Source organism: Colossoma macropomum, unplaced genomic scaffold (genome assembly GCF_904425465.1).
Source record: "Colossoma macropomum unplaced genomic scaffold, Colossoma_macropomum, whole genome shotgun sequence".
Lineage (NCBI taxonomy): Eukaryota > Metazoa > Chordata > Actinopteri > Characiformes > Serrasalmidae > Colossoma > Colossoma macropomum.
The window spans coordinates 20,940,005-20,952,695 of record NW_023494789.1 but is presented as its reverse complement, the minus strand read 5'-3'; the positions used below and the strand labels follow the sequence as shown (position 1 = coordinate 20,952,695).

General features: G+C 40.7%; 1 protein-coding gene across 5 annotated transcripts; it reads right to left on the bottom strand.

The window, feature by feature from the left end:
- Positions 1-777: 777 nt before the first annotated feature.
- Positions 778-12,305, bottom strand: ddx3xb (DEAD-box helicase 3 X-linked b). Of its 5 annotated transcripts, none has more exons than XM_036570524.1 (19): positions 12,006-12,305; positions 10,724-10,772; positions 10,430-10,477; positions 8,560-8,745; positions 8,348-8,480; positions 8,128-8,235; positions 7,930-8,029; positions 7,682-7,817; positions 7,489-7,586; positions 7,302-7,400; positions 7,010-7,170; positions 6,719-6,863; positions 6,416-6,560; positions 6,098-6,148; positions 5,466-5,647; positions 4,495-4,612; positions 4,239-4,392; positions 3,866-3,996; positions 778-3,681 (listed from the first exon to the last, which is right to left on the bottom strand). In XM_036570524.1, the coding sequence occupies exons 1-19, from the start codon at positions 12,048-12,050 to the stop codon at positions 3,608-3,610; spliced, it is 2,163 nt and encodes a 720-aa protein (XP_036426417.1). In that variant the 5' UTR covers positions 12,051-12,305; the 3' UTR covers positions 778-3,607. The 5 variants fall into 5 exon arrangements, with proteins under 5 accessions (XP_036426417.1, XP_036426418.1, XP_036426419.1 ...); XM_036570525.1 differs by having other exon boundaries at positions 3,872-3,996; XM_036570526.1 differs by lacking the exon at positions 12,006-12,305 and adding an exon at positions 11,822-11,852.
- Positions 12,306-12,691: the final 386 nt, after the last annotated feature.

Genomic DNA, 12,691 nt, shown 5'->3' with positions numbered 1-12,691 from the left:
ACTAGAGCAGGGTTGGGAACTTGCCTTTTACATGAAAGGGTAATGAATTCCTCCTGATTCCTAAGTAGGGCTGGTCTGTAAAATTCAAAATCATATTTTCTGAATATATTCCAATATCATATATTTAAATCAGCATTAAAACCAGACAGAAAGCACATTTCCAGAATTTCTTTGTATTTTTATTTTTGGATTTTAAACAGTTCTTTTAAAATAATGTGAATCTTCCAGTCCACTGCAGTTAACAGTCTGGTCTAAACAAAAAAATGTGCATAAAATAGAAATAAAAACCTAAAAAACAAACTGCTTTGCAACAGAAACCTTGGTATTTTATGGTCATTATACTATGGATGGTGTCCATTACCTATTTAGTATACAATATATTCATTGTGTTACCTGGGACTTTAAAGCATGTCTATGATGGTTAACTATTATACCACAAACTGCACTTTTGGTGGAGAAGCAAGATTTGGCCGTGCTCTCCAAGGATGTAAGTGAATTATCTACTATTGTCATCTTTCAACATAATGTTGATTTTGCAATTGAGACCTAAACATCGAGCTGGAATTTCTTTTTGAGTCGGCAAAGTTGAATGTAAAGACCAATGATGTGGTCCAAAACTCCCACAAAATCTGACCTTTAAATTATTACTTGAGTCTTCATATGGTGACTTGCATCACTCCTGACTCAGCAATCCTCCTCCTTTCAAGTTGCAATAAATAAAATTGGGGCACACCCAAAACAACCCTTGGCAAAGAGAGCACCTCACAGCAATTTGCATATTTGCCATTTCAAACTTTATTTTGGTAAAATCATACAATAAACGTTTTTCTCGTGCAGTGCACAGCTTCTAAACTAGTACATAAAGCAATTTCTAACTCTAAGGGCTCCGGTGATGTTCTTTGTCATGGTTTGGTGAATCAAAAGCCTGTCTTTTTCTGTCCTTACTGACATTCAACAGCTGCTTGTTAATTAAGACTAACGGAATTGGTCACCAAACCAGATAGAGAACAACACTTCCAAATGCCCAATTTCTGCAAATGCAACAAGAGAGAATAACCACATGTTTTTCCTTAAGATTGCCATGTGCCAGACATTCACTGAGGGGGGAGAGGGGGGGAGGAGGACAAAAACAAAAACGAACCAAAAAAAAGGATTTGTATAAAAAAAATAATAAAATAAAATAATAAAAAAAAATTACAACAGAAAAAGGAAAAGACAATCTGGACACTTTGCACTTATGCATTTAGGAAAAATGTTTTGATAACTTTTGTCCAAACCTTGGCATGGTTGTTAACGTTCAAATGTTGGCTGCCAATTTAAGTATGTGATTGAAATATTTGGCTGAGACTACAGGTATGGATTTCAACAAGTCCAAAATGACCTTAAACATTAAAAAGCTCACACTACCCCGAAATATATAAATTTCACGCATACGGGTGACATTCAACATTCAAGTGCCAGTGTTTTTGTACTGTCTTTTGGTCAAGTTACTTGAAACTATCACTTTTAGGCTTATAAAAATAAATATTTCTCAAAAATGCTCAATAAATTACACAAACTAGCAGCAAAAGTAGAATCTAGTAATCTGTGTGCAAATAGCTAAATTCCCCACTGCTGACTCCCTGGTCCCAAATCGATCCTGGTTAAATATTGAGAACCCTTCCCCTTTTGTAAACAAGCTGCGCGTCCTTTTTTTCTTTTTTCTCAGGTCTTCACACACAATTATTTGGAAGCTTAAGGACACGCACACAAGACATTTATATAAAACTCTAGCTGTGCAATAAAAGAATTTTGTAAAACTTGATGGGCATAACATACATGGGCCTAAACCTAAATAGCACCACTCATCTCAAGTTACCACAATACTGTCAGTGCATCTGCTTCAGTTCACCATTTCTCAAACTTCTTTAAATGTCAAAGGCACAACACGCATGAGAGGAAATCTATTGCACTTCAGTTAAATGTAGTATCCGTCCCACCCTCCGTAGACCTCGCCCATTGAAAGGGAGAGGGGAGCACTGCCAGTTACACTGACCGACAGTCTCGTCTCCATGGTACCACACGGCAGCTCAACTACCGTAACAAACAGTAAAAAGAGGGATGGGGAAACTAACCCTGTCTTTGGCCAGGACGCCATGGAAACCTCATTCACTACAACAAAAAAAAAGGAAAAAATAGAAAGTGTTATGCCTAAACTGCAATCCCGTCAGCCTTCGCCTCACCCTGTGCAGTTCCTTTTCCTGTGTACATCATTCCTGATTTTGTCCAGCACCCAGTTTGCCCCAAGCTCCTGGGGTCTCAAAAAGGGGAGCCACGTCTCTAGTGCAAGCCCAAGGATGTCTTTTCGAAATTCAACGCAGCTTGGGAAAAGAGAGAGAAGTATAATGAAGATCTGGATGACGTTCTTCGTAATGAAAACAAAAGCCTGCTGCAGAAATCTGAATCTCCTTGACCAAAAAAACAAGAACACTAGCATGCGAATTACTGCAGAGACGGGCCTGGCCTTTAGAGCCAGTCCACTCTGACACTGTGGTCCTAATGTAGCCATTTGAACTTTTCACTATGGCAGTAGCTTTGAGAACACCATTTCATTAAAGAACTACTTGATAAAAGTAAACAAAAAAAAAGAAAAAAATCCAATTGCCACTTCCACAATAGTTCAAGTAAGAAAACAGAATGAATAACCTAACACCACTCCACTAAATGGCTAGTCTTTAGTACTGAACTAGCTGCCTGAAATGTTACAACTCACGAGTGGGAGCGTTCAAGCACTGTGTATCCAAACACTGGCGTGAACGGAGGTACACACAGTTCACAAATTACTATGGATATTAAGATCATAAACTGGAATGGCTTGGTATTTCTTTTTTTTTAGCGACTACCACGTCCCTAAGAGGTACCTCTCCAGGATAGCGTGAGCAAGATTAACATTTGCATTATGTTCATTCCCTTGCAGCACATTATATTTGTTTGCTAAGCAAGAGTGAAAGCCAATAGAGGGAGGGACAGCCTGGTGACCCTGTTACAAGTTCAGAACAAGATCATGCATCCCATCCCAGAGTTTGCCAAGGTTTGATTAAGCTCAAGCTTAAATTTTCTTGCCTTCAAAATGAATAAGAATTTTGGAAAAACAAGCAGGAACACAATAAAAATCTTAACTGTGGCCAAGCCTTAGCCAGTCTGACATTTAAAAAGGAATAACAGAAGTCAAAATTTCAAGGCACAGTACATTAACAAACAAATGATTCTCAATTACTACAAAAAAAGCAATGAGATGTAGTGGAAAAGGAGTCAAAAAAAAGGTTCTAATGAAGTATACTTTCTGGATTTTTTTTTCCTTTTCTACAGACGAGCAGGTCTGGAGACTGGTTCCTCTGTGGACAAACCTTCAGTTGCCCTGGCGACCCCATCTCCTATAGCCAGCGGTACGCTTCATTTTGGGATGTGGTCAGAGAATCACAGCTGGTAATGTACTGTCAAGTTCTTGAAAGCTACACAGGGTATACAGTCTGGCTAAGTTACATGTGGTTTCCATTCAGTGAGTTTGGCATGGTGACCCACTGATCGTGGAGAGTGGGTTTGGAAAGATGGAAAGTGGGGAAGGGGTTTAGTTTCCCCACCAGTCCACCTGAGAGTAGTTTCCTCCATAGCCATCACTGTTGTAGAAATTTCCAAATCCACCTGAGGACAAAGAATTCAAGATTATATTAAATGTGTGTTTTTTCCTAATGTGGGCAAAACAAACAAGACTGTGGTCTGTTTATGCAAAATGAACACAATTAAAATAAGTGCATCAGTGCAATGAATGTAAAAAGAAGCTTTTAAGGCTCCTCCCCCAATCAGGGTGTTCCTGAGCGAAACTGACCCTTACCACCACCAAATCCGCGGTTTCCACCATGTCCCCCTGTGTTACGGCTGCCACGGCTACCAAAGCCTCCGCTACTGCTGTTGCTGCTGGTTTGCCGGTAATCCCTGGCTCCAAACCCACCAGAGAATCTAACAAATTTCAACAGAAAAAGCTTTGCTTTATTGGTGGATAGTTATTGGCTGATGCTCAGTTTGAAGAGATGCAGGCTGAATCAAGAGGCAAAAAAAAAACCCAAACGAGCACCAAATTTGATTCCTCACATTCTCCCAAAGACTTCAGGCCTTGTTTTAAGAAACCTGAAACCAGTGCCTTAATCTGAGTAACATTGATAAAATAACTCTGAAAAAGCAGAAAATGAGTGTGTTGTCACCTCTTTGAGCGTCCACGGTTGCTGCTTTTATGCTGGTGCTCATACGCCAGGCTTTCCAGCCAGGATGGCACTTCCTGTTTAGCCTCAACCAGAATGTCCAGCAGGTCCTTGGTAATGTTGCTGTTCTTGTCATTGAAAAACGAGGTAGCAAGACCTAAACAAGCAAGCACGTTGTCAAAATCGATCCGTGAACATACACAAAAATGCACAGCCAGCCATTCTTGTAAATCAGTTAACAAATAAGGTCATTTCTTACCAAGGTTGCCCACACGACCAGTACGACCAATTCGATGGACATATTCTTCAATGTCACTGGGCAGGTCGAAGTTAATGACATGCTTCACATTGCAAATGTCCAGACCACGGGCAGCCACCTATAAGAGCAAGACAATGGCTGAGAGAGGGACAGACATGCCCTTCAAAAGAGAAAGTCCCAAGTAGGGCTGCAAACTTATTCACATTCGTGGAACAGTATAACAGATTTTTGGTGAAATGCAAGTCGTAAGACCCACAGCTTAAGCATACAATGTCAAAAGCGCAGCCTGACACCAGCCGTCAGCCTAGAATCTTTGTTTACATTTCCTTTCTCTTGATGAAGCCACAAGTCAGCTGCTAAGTGAGTCTTACAAATCTTCAAATGCCAGAAAAGCATCAAAATGAAACATTTTATTAATTGCTACTTCAGCACTTTTGGATTTACAATAGCATGCAAATGTTTGGGCACCTCGGTGCGTTTTGTTCATTTTCATAGGCTACGATCACTTCACAAGCTTCACTGCTAAATTCTCAGATCTGATCTTTCTAACATGATTGTGGGTAAGTGACTCAAATCCACCTCTAACGTGAACAAACTTGCATCCTGAGACAACCCCATGCACACATCCAAATAAAATACGATCACAAATTAATCCACACCCCACATAAATTCTGATCTGTGCACCCTCATTAAGTGCCATGGCCACAAATCATATGTATTCAATCTAGGACCACAGAAGCAGCCCATATCATAATTAAATGTGTGTGTATATAATTTTTTTTTTTATAGGCAGACAGGCAAAGAGAAAGGGTTTAAGCCATGTTTTTGTAGTCCAGGATTAGGCATATTCCCTGTCCAGGAAACAGACCCAAGTCTGTCTTCTCAAAACAGTAATTTGGCTAAAGGGCAATCCTTATTAGACAAAGATTTAAATAATGATATTAACACACCACACACAACACACAACTTACAGCAGTGGCGACCAGAATAGGGCATCTCCCTGAGCGGAACTGATGGAGTGCTTCCTCACGGTCTCTCTGTGAACGATCACCATGGATACTGGTGCAAGCATAGCCCTCACGATATAGGAAGTCTTCCAGTGCATCGGCACCCTTTTTTGTTTCCACAAATACCAGAGTGAGAGAGTCTTTACCTGTGGGAGAGAGAAGCTGAGTTAACATGGCAGAACAATTTGAGTCTGGAGTCTGTTTTTGGATGCCAGCAACTGGATAATGATTTTGACAAACAAACATCACTCACAAGTGTCTCTCATGGGAGCTCAAAATTGTGGAAGAATATTAAACGTCGGGTAGAGTGTGGCCATACAGTTCTATAGTTCCAAAGATGGGTGATGGAGAATGATGGCTCATGAACAAAAATGTGATAACACATTTTATAAAAATGATAAATTAACAATTGTGGACAAGGACAAATGTCTACACTGGGGGGGGGGGCACATTACAAAACATCTCACATGCACAAGTCACTGACAAGATTTATATTAAAGATAAACAAGACACTGACGGCATGTAAACAAAGCTTCAAGCAAAATAAAGTTGTGATGAGACTTGCAGGTCCACTGGGGATAAAAATCTCTACTCACCAGGTTTTTCCCTGCTTTCCCCAGTGCTGTCCTGAACCTCGTTTGGTATAACTTTGGATAAAACCAGACCTGACAATAAGCTTTATGTATTCCTAGCACACTAAAAACAGTTCCATTTACAGTGTAGCTGATCACATTAGATGAATATTACCATGTACAAGAAAATGGAGAATGTTCCTAATAGGCTTTATCTAAAACTCATTGCTGACTGGCTGGACCATCATGTCAAACATGGATGTTGTGTGGAGCTCTGTGTCTCAAAACTGTTAAATGCTTCATTACATGAGTAGATAACTACATAGCTGATATAATAGTCACCTGTGGCATTAAGAAGGTCGAGCAAGAAGGATCTCTTATCACTTTCCTCAACCCAGACCACCTTCTGGGTAATGTTTTCAGAGGTGGAACCCACACGTCCCACAGCCAAAAAGATGTAGTCATCCAGGAAGTCACGTGCTAGGATCTACAGGACATCCAAGACAGCCAGTTAATCCAAAAAAAATGCTACTTGGAGTGAACGAACAAATGAAAGAATATCCCTGGCAGTAAGAAATAAATCTTTCAAAGAACTGGACATGTTTGTGGCAGACTGCATGTAACCTATATGAACAGTTTTCTTACCTGGATCTCTTTTGGGAACGTGGCACTGAACATCATGGTTTGGCGCAGGCCTTTAGGAGGCATGGTGTCCTGCTCCACAATACGTCGGATCTGTGGCTCGAAACCCATATCCAACATCCTGTCAGCCTCATCTAGGACTAAGTAACTGCAGTACAAAGAACACAGAAGTTCAGATGGAGAATCAAACCATTTTAGGGAGACTCTCCCTATTGTCCCAGAACAAAATTTATTATAGTCTTGGTCATGTGCTTGTATACTAAAACAGATTCTCTTAAAAGACAGACCACTCACTTGCAGTAATCCAAGCCAATCTTGCCCCTCTCCATCATGTCTACTAGACGGCCAGGTGTGGCCACTAGCAAGTGGCAGCCCCTCTCCAGGTCTCGGATCTGCTGGCCAATATCGGCTCCTCCATATACCACACATGGCCGCACCCGCGAACGATATGCAAACTACATAGGTTGGGGGAAGAGGAGGGGGAGAGGGAAGGAAAGGGGGGGGGGGAGAAAGTGTGGGGGTTATGAAACTGAACACAGTTAAATAAATAAATAAAAAAGTCCAATGACCTGGAATGAGTATTTACCTTCCTGGCTTCATCATATATCTGGAGAGCCAGTTCCCTAGTGGGAGCCAGAACCAGCGAAATGGGATACTGTTTACGGCGGCCATATCTTCCATTTTCCTAAAGAAATAAAATGCATCATCTCAGCCACACAATTTAAGAAGAGTCGATTCAAAAACTTTAAAGCCATAAGCACATATACACCTACCTGGGCACTGTTCTTTGCAGCCTGCAGGGCTTCTCCTGGCCCATCTGTGTAAATCTGGCTCAGCACTGGCAGCAAGAAGGCTGCAGTTTTACCAGATCCTGAGACAGAGAACACAGATCATCAACTCAACTGCTTCACTTCCTCATACATACTAAGACAGACTCAAGCTGGCCAAGTCATACTGATATCTGACCTGTCTGTGCACATGCCATAAGGTCTCTTTTGGATTTGATGATTGGAATAGCATGTTTCTGGACTGGAGTGGGGCGTGTGTAGCGACTCAGAGCGATGTTGCCCATAATGATCTCTCCCATGTCCACATCATGGAACTGCACAAGTCATTTCATAACAATTCACACATGGGCAACTTCAACCATAAAGGCAATCTAGACTTAACAGCATGCAAGAAACAGATTCCAATTACTACATTAGGACACCCACACTCTCAATGTGTTGAGGACTGTTGTGGCCAGTGGCTTCAACAGGAATGTCATCATATTTCTCAAAGTTAATCCCTGTGTTGCTTCCAGAGAACAGCTCGCTGTGAGGGACAAGACAAATCAGACAGGTGGAAAAAGAAGTCAAAGTGTATAGGTCAGCAGTCACTGTTCTAGTCAAAGTGCATGAGTCAGTACTCACTGTTCTAGCCTTTCATTTCGGGGCAGAGGTTTGGACCAGTCCTCATCATCTCTGGACTCCTCAGCCCAACGGCTGTTTGCGCCGCCACTAAAACCTCCACGCTCATACCTAGTTAATCCAGATATATGCACTTGATATCTGCTCTGTTTGAGAATCAGTGCATGACAACAGCTCAAAAGGATGTTGTTTCAAGGCTTTAAGATTAAGAGGGTAATTTTACCTTCCCCTGGAAGAGGATCCACGATCACTGAAGAAGGAAGACTTGCCCCTATCAGAACGCCCACCAAAACTGCTATAGGCATTATCTTTTGGGGCATTCCATCCAGCTCCATCTTTACTGTCATAGCCAAAGCCTATAAAGTTAAAGTTCAGACTCTCTCTTCTACTTGTTTCTACACCAACAGTCAAATTCATGACTCCTTCTGCACCTACTTGCGTTTTGCCCTGGCTGGTAGGTGCCACTGCCCCTGCCTCTGTAACCTCCTCTGCCTCCACGATCATTGCGCATGGGTCCACGGCTGCCAAAAGTGCTGCCTCCATTCATGCGGTTGTCTCGGCCATCATGGTAGCCATTTACAAATCCATTGCTACGGCCACCATCCCATCCTCCAGCTGAATCTTCACATACACAAGAATACAGCACTAACATCAGAAGAAGCATGTGGGGAGCCAAAATGACTAAAATAGAGGCTTGGCTTTTTTGATCCAAGGCAGATAATCTGGAATGAATCCTTGTAAAGTAGTCAAAATTGTAAATCTTACTGACATGCAGGATTCCCGGGGGGCTTGTTGCTCCATACATTTTATTGTGAAAGCAGTATTCATCTGTACCTCACTAATATACTCAAATTATTTAAGTATTGATCAAAAATAGATGTCCTAACTCCAGTTTCATAGTCTGCAGTAGCCACAGATCTGACAGCTACAAAACTATTGTACTTTTTTGCACAATTAACACCGCCTACTCTCCAAATTTCAATGAAAACACAAGAGTTTGTTGCCTGTGTTTGCACACGTGTTTCCCTTAGCAAACGCCATCAAAACAGAGACTCACAGCTCCTGGTGGCACTGATTAACCATACTGTCTACCAGAAGAATAAGCTCCTGCTAAAAGAGAAAAGTATATAATCAAGAGAGTGCTCTGGATGTGTTACATGGGGTATATCACAAGACTAGTTTGATTAATCTTAACTATTCTATTAGAAGAATGGAGACCATCACACAATCCTCCTTGGTCCTGGATGCAGAATGAACCTCGACATGTGTTTATTCACATGGTTTCCAATTAACTTGTGGCAAACAAGAAAAAGGGGAGAGAGATGTTTGCTGCTAATTAGACACAATACCTTGTGAACTGTGACCAATGTTTTCCAAAGTTCACATCCAGAAAGACATTAGAAAAAAAGAACTGTGCACGCCAACCATCAATAGTATAGTGAGATTTAATTTTTCAAAAATCCTGTACATTCCTGATATGTACAAGGCGTTAGTGTTATCCAAGCACATCATGTCAAGTTGAGATTTGTGATTCTGATGTCTGAATCTGAAAGGCTCAACGGTTTCTTAAAACACTTTCAAAAACCTCAATGCATATGCATTGCAGACTGCAGACCCATGCAGAAATCAAGCCAAAATAGTTTAATTTTGCCGCTATAGAGTTATGTAGTTGAACCCGACAGTTTATATTTTAGAAAAAATATATATAAAAAAAAAGAAGAATAGATAAAACCCACAAGCTTGTTAACTGCAGTAAAAATAAAAATTTCAAAAATACAAAACACAAAATGAAAACTATCTGCAAAATTAATGAATAAGTTAATGCATTTATAATTTCTAAAATGCTTTATAGTCTTCCACACAATTTTGCATGCTCAGTTTCACTAGCGAGCTGGCTACCTTAGCAAGTAACCTACAAGCTCTGTATGGTTTAAATTTTGCCTTCCCACTCAAGGTCACGTAAACTACAAATAAATTAACATTTTCTCTCCAAATCTTCACTGTCTGTATAAAACTTCATTGCCAATAAAGCAATTCGTCATGTATGCATATAACTGACATATCCACAATTTTAATAAATAAATAATTACAGCCACCCACATCACATTTCTGCAATCTGGCAATCAAGTCCCACCCACAGATTCACTGGAATGCTTGAAATTTGGTCGACTCATTAAGAAAAAGACCAAATTTAATTTGCACTTTACATTCAACACCACAAAATATTGAATTCATTTTAAAAACCAGTTTAGTGGCTCTGACAACAGAGCTTAAAGAAAGAGCAAAGAGGACAAGGGACACTTACCATTTTTGGAAGCCTCCTTGTTCCTTAAATGGGGTGGAATGTAACGCCCTGGTGACAAACAGCTTTTGTCAGGATGGCAAATTTACAAATCATCAGACAAAGCCTTTTCTACAGATGACTTCTATGCTATCCAAGACTCTGCTATTACAAGTCACTGTGGTCCACGTAAGGACCACTCTGTGTATTTGGATTTTACGCACGAGGATTACAGCCTACTGATCAAATCAATTACATGACTGTCACTCTGCTAAACTAGTCCTGGGGTCAAAGAGCACCCAGAACATGGATACTCACGGCCAGTGCCTCCACCTTGTACATCGGAGTTCAAGTCTAGGACAGCAATCTGTAAGAAAAGTGAGGATGATAAACAGGAAATCAAAAACAGGCCAAACACAGTGCACTGAATTAAAGTGAACAGAAGCTAAACAAATGGAAGAACCAAGTAACAATGGTCACATGTTGACTGATAGAGAAGCAGAGTCTCTACAGCCAACAAGGACCTGCCCTTACAGCTTACAGGCCTTACAGTTCATGTGCTTCTGCCAACAACCTACATCACTAAGCGAGTGAAAAAACGTCTACTAATCATGCAGGGAGTAAAAGACAAATACGGGGGTTTTCACAAAGTGTCCATACACAGGAGACATGCGTTGGCAAATGCTAGCGCGACAACAGCATCAAACAATCTGAACTAACTTAAAAAGGTGTCGGTTGTAATCAGCTTTTATGCTACAATCTTTTTAATCAGACAATTTGTAAAGTTTATAATAAATAAGTAAATACATATACATACTGAAGAGCGTATAAAAATGGCAGGCGAAGCGTATTTGGTAAAACTTAACTAACCGACCTCAAACGTTACAAACTTAGCTACTGCCAGAAATACAGTTAAAAATGAATACCATTTAATAAGGCCATCCGGTTGTTTTACAACGTAACAGTTATACTAAAGCTAAATATTCGGTTTGAATTTGGTGAACACCAAAGACGCGGTGATTTAAATTAATACCTGTGACTACCTATTCTGGTATGCAGTTAATTTAGCGTTAGCACCAGCAGGCCGAAATAAACTTAACGTTACTAGCGTTAGCCAGGTTAACAAAAGCCTAAAGTTAGCTAAGCTAATGCTGCTAGCGAGCCGTTTAGCTACTAAACCTGAACGTGAAGATAATCTCGCTAGCTTACTGTCCAGACTTCGCGATCATGGTGGAAAAATAGTTGAAGTGTGGTAGCTAAAAGAAATTGTCAGATTGATTAAAAAGAATCACGACAGATTTAACAAAATATCCCCACTGAGTGGCCGTTCGTTTCGGGTTTGCTGTGAGCCGGTGAACTGCTGGGGTAAAACAAACGCCGCATTGAAATATGCAGTTCCGCCATCATCACCATTACCTCCATCTACACCACCAACCTCCATTTTAGCCCGCAAATTACGACACGCAGTTAGCTGGCTAGCTTAGCCGAGCCGAGCACAAGCTAGGGGTCCTCGAGTAACGCTCGCTATTCCCAACTTATTAATAAACGCGTGTTTTTGTTTAATTTAGAACAAAGAAAAATAAAATTAGTTTCCACTCACCTGCTGGTCTAGACCGTGTACATTTTCAACGGCCACATGACTCATAACTAAAGAGTGTTGAGGTGTAATTTCTTTGAGAAAGGGTTTCTTTGTTTGCCGGTATGTAGCTCTGTCCTCCTAGTGCTATTTTATCGACGTCGTTCCGTAGTAACTTTCAAACGGAAAGGTTTACTCAACACGCCAGCTATTAACCACAAGTAAAATAACAAGTACTGGGTTTTTAGTACTATTTCCGATGGATAAAACTAAGGTTTCCTCGTTTCTACGCCTGAACTCGACCTAAGCGTTGCTACAGACTCGGTCTGTGTCCGTGGTGGAATAAGAGCGGAGAGGAAAGCGCATAGTTTTATTGGCCGAGGCACCCACTACGTCACCGTGCAAAAATATCGCGATGCTTGGGATGTAAAGCAGACCAGTGGGGTCTCTCTCTATCACTCAATAATTCTCCCGTTATTAACAACTAGTTTAAGACTATATATGAAGAGTTCTTTCAAATATTTCCCCAACCTAATCTACCGATCCTGTTCTATAGTCTATAGACAAGCAGTGATAGCTTTTTATTTCCACTGTGCACACTTAGCATCGTTCTTAGACAAACTCGCATATAAAATTTAAAGAATTCCAGATTTGACAAAAATAATCTATAAAACCTATTCAATTCAGTCCGTGAGATGTAAACAAGGTCA

Excerpts from the sequence above, each read along its gene's own strand:
- ddx3xb (XM_036570524.1), bottom strand. The coding sequence starts at position 12,050 with ATGAGTCATGTGGCCGTTGAAAATGTACACGGTCTAGACCAGCAG. Across the intron at positions 8,481-8,559 it reads CCAGCCAGGGCAAAACGCAA|GCTTTGGCTATGACAGTAAA; the intron begins GTAGGTGCAGAA and ends TTAACTTTATAG. Across the intron at positions 7,587-7,681 it reads TATGGCATGTGCACAGACAG|GATCTGGTAAAACTGCAGCC; the intron begins GTCAGATATCAG and ends TCTCTGTCTCAG.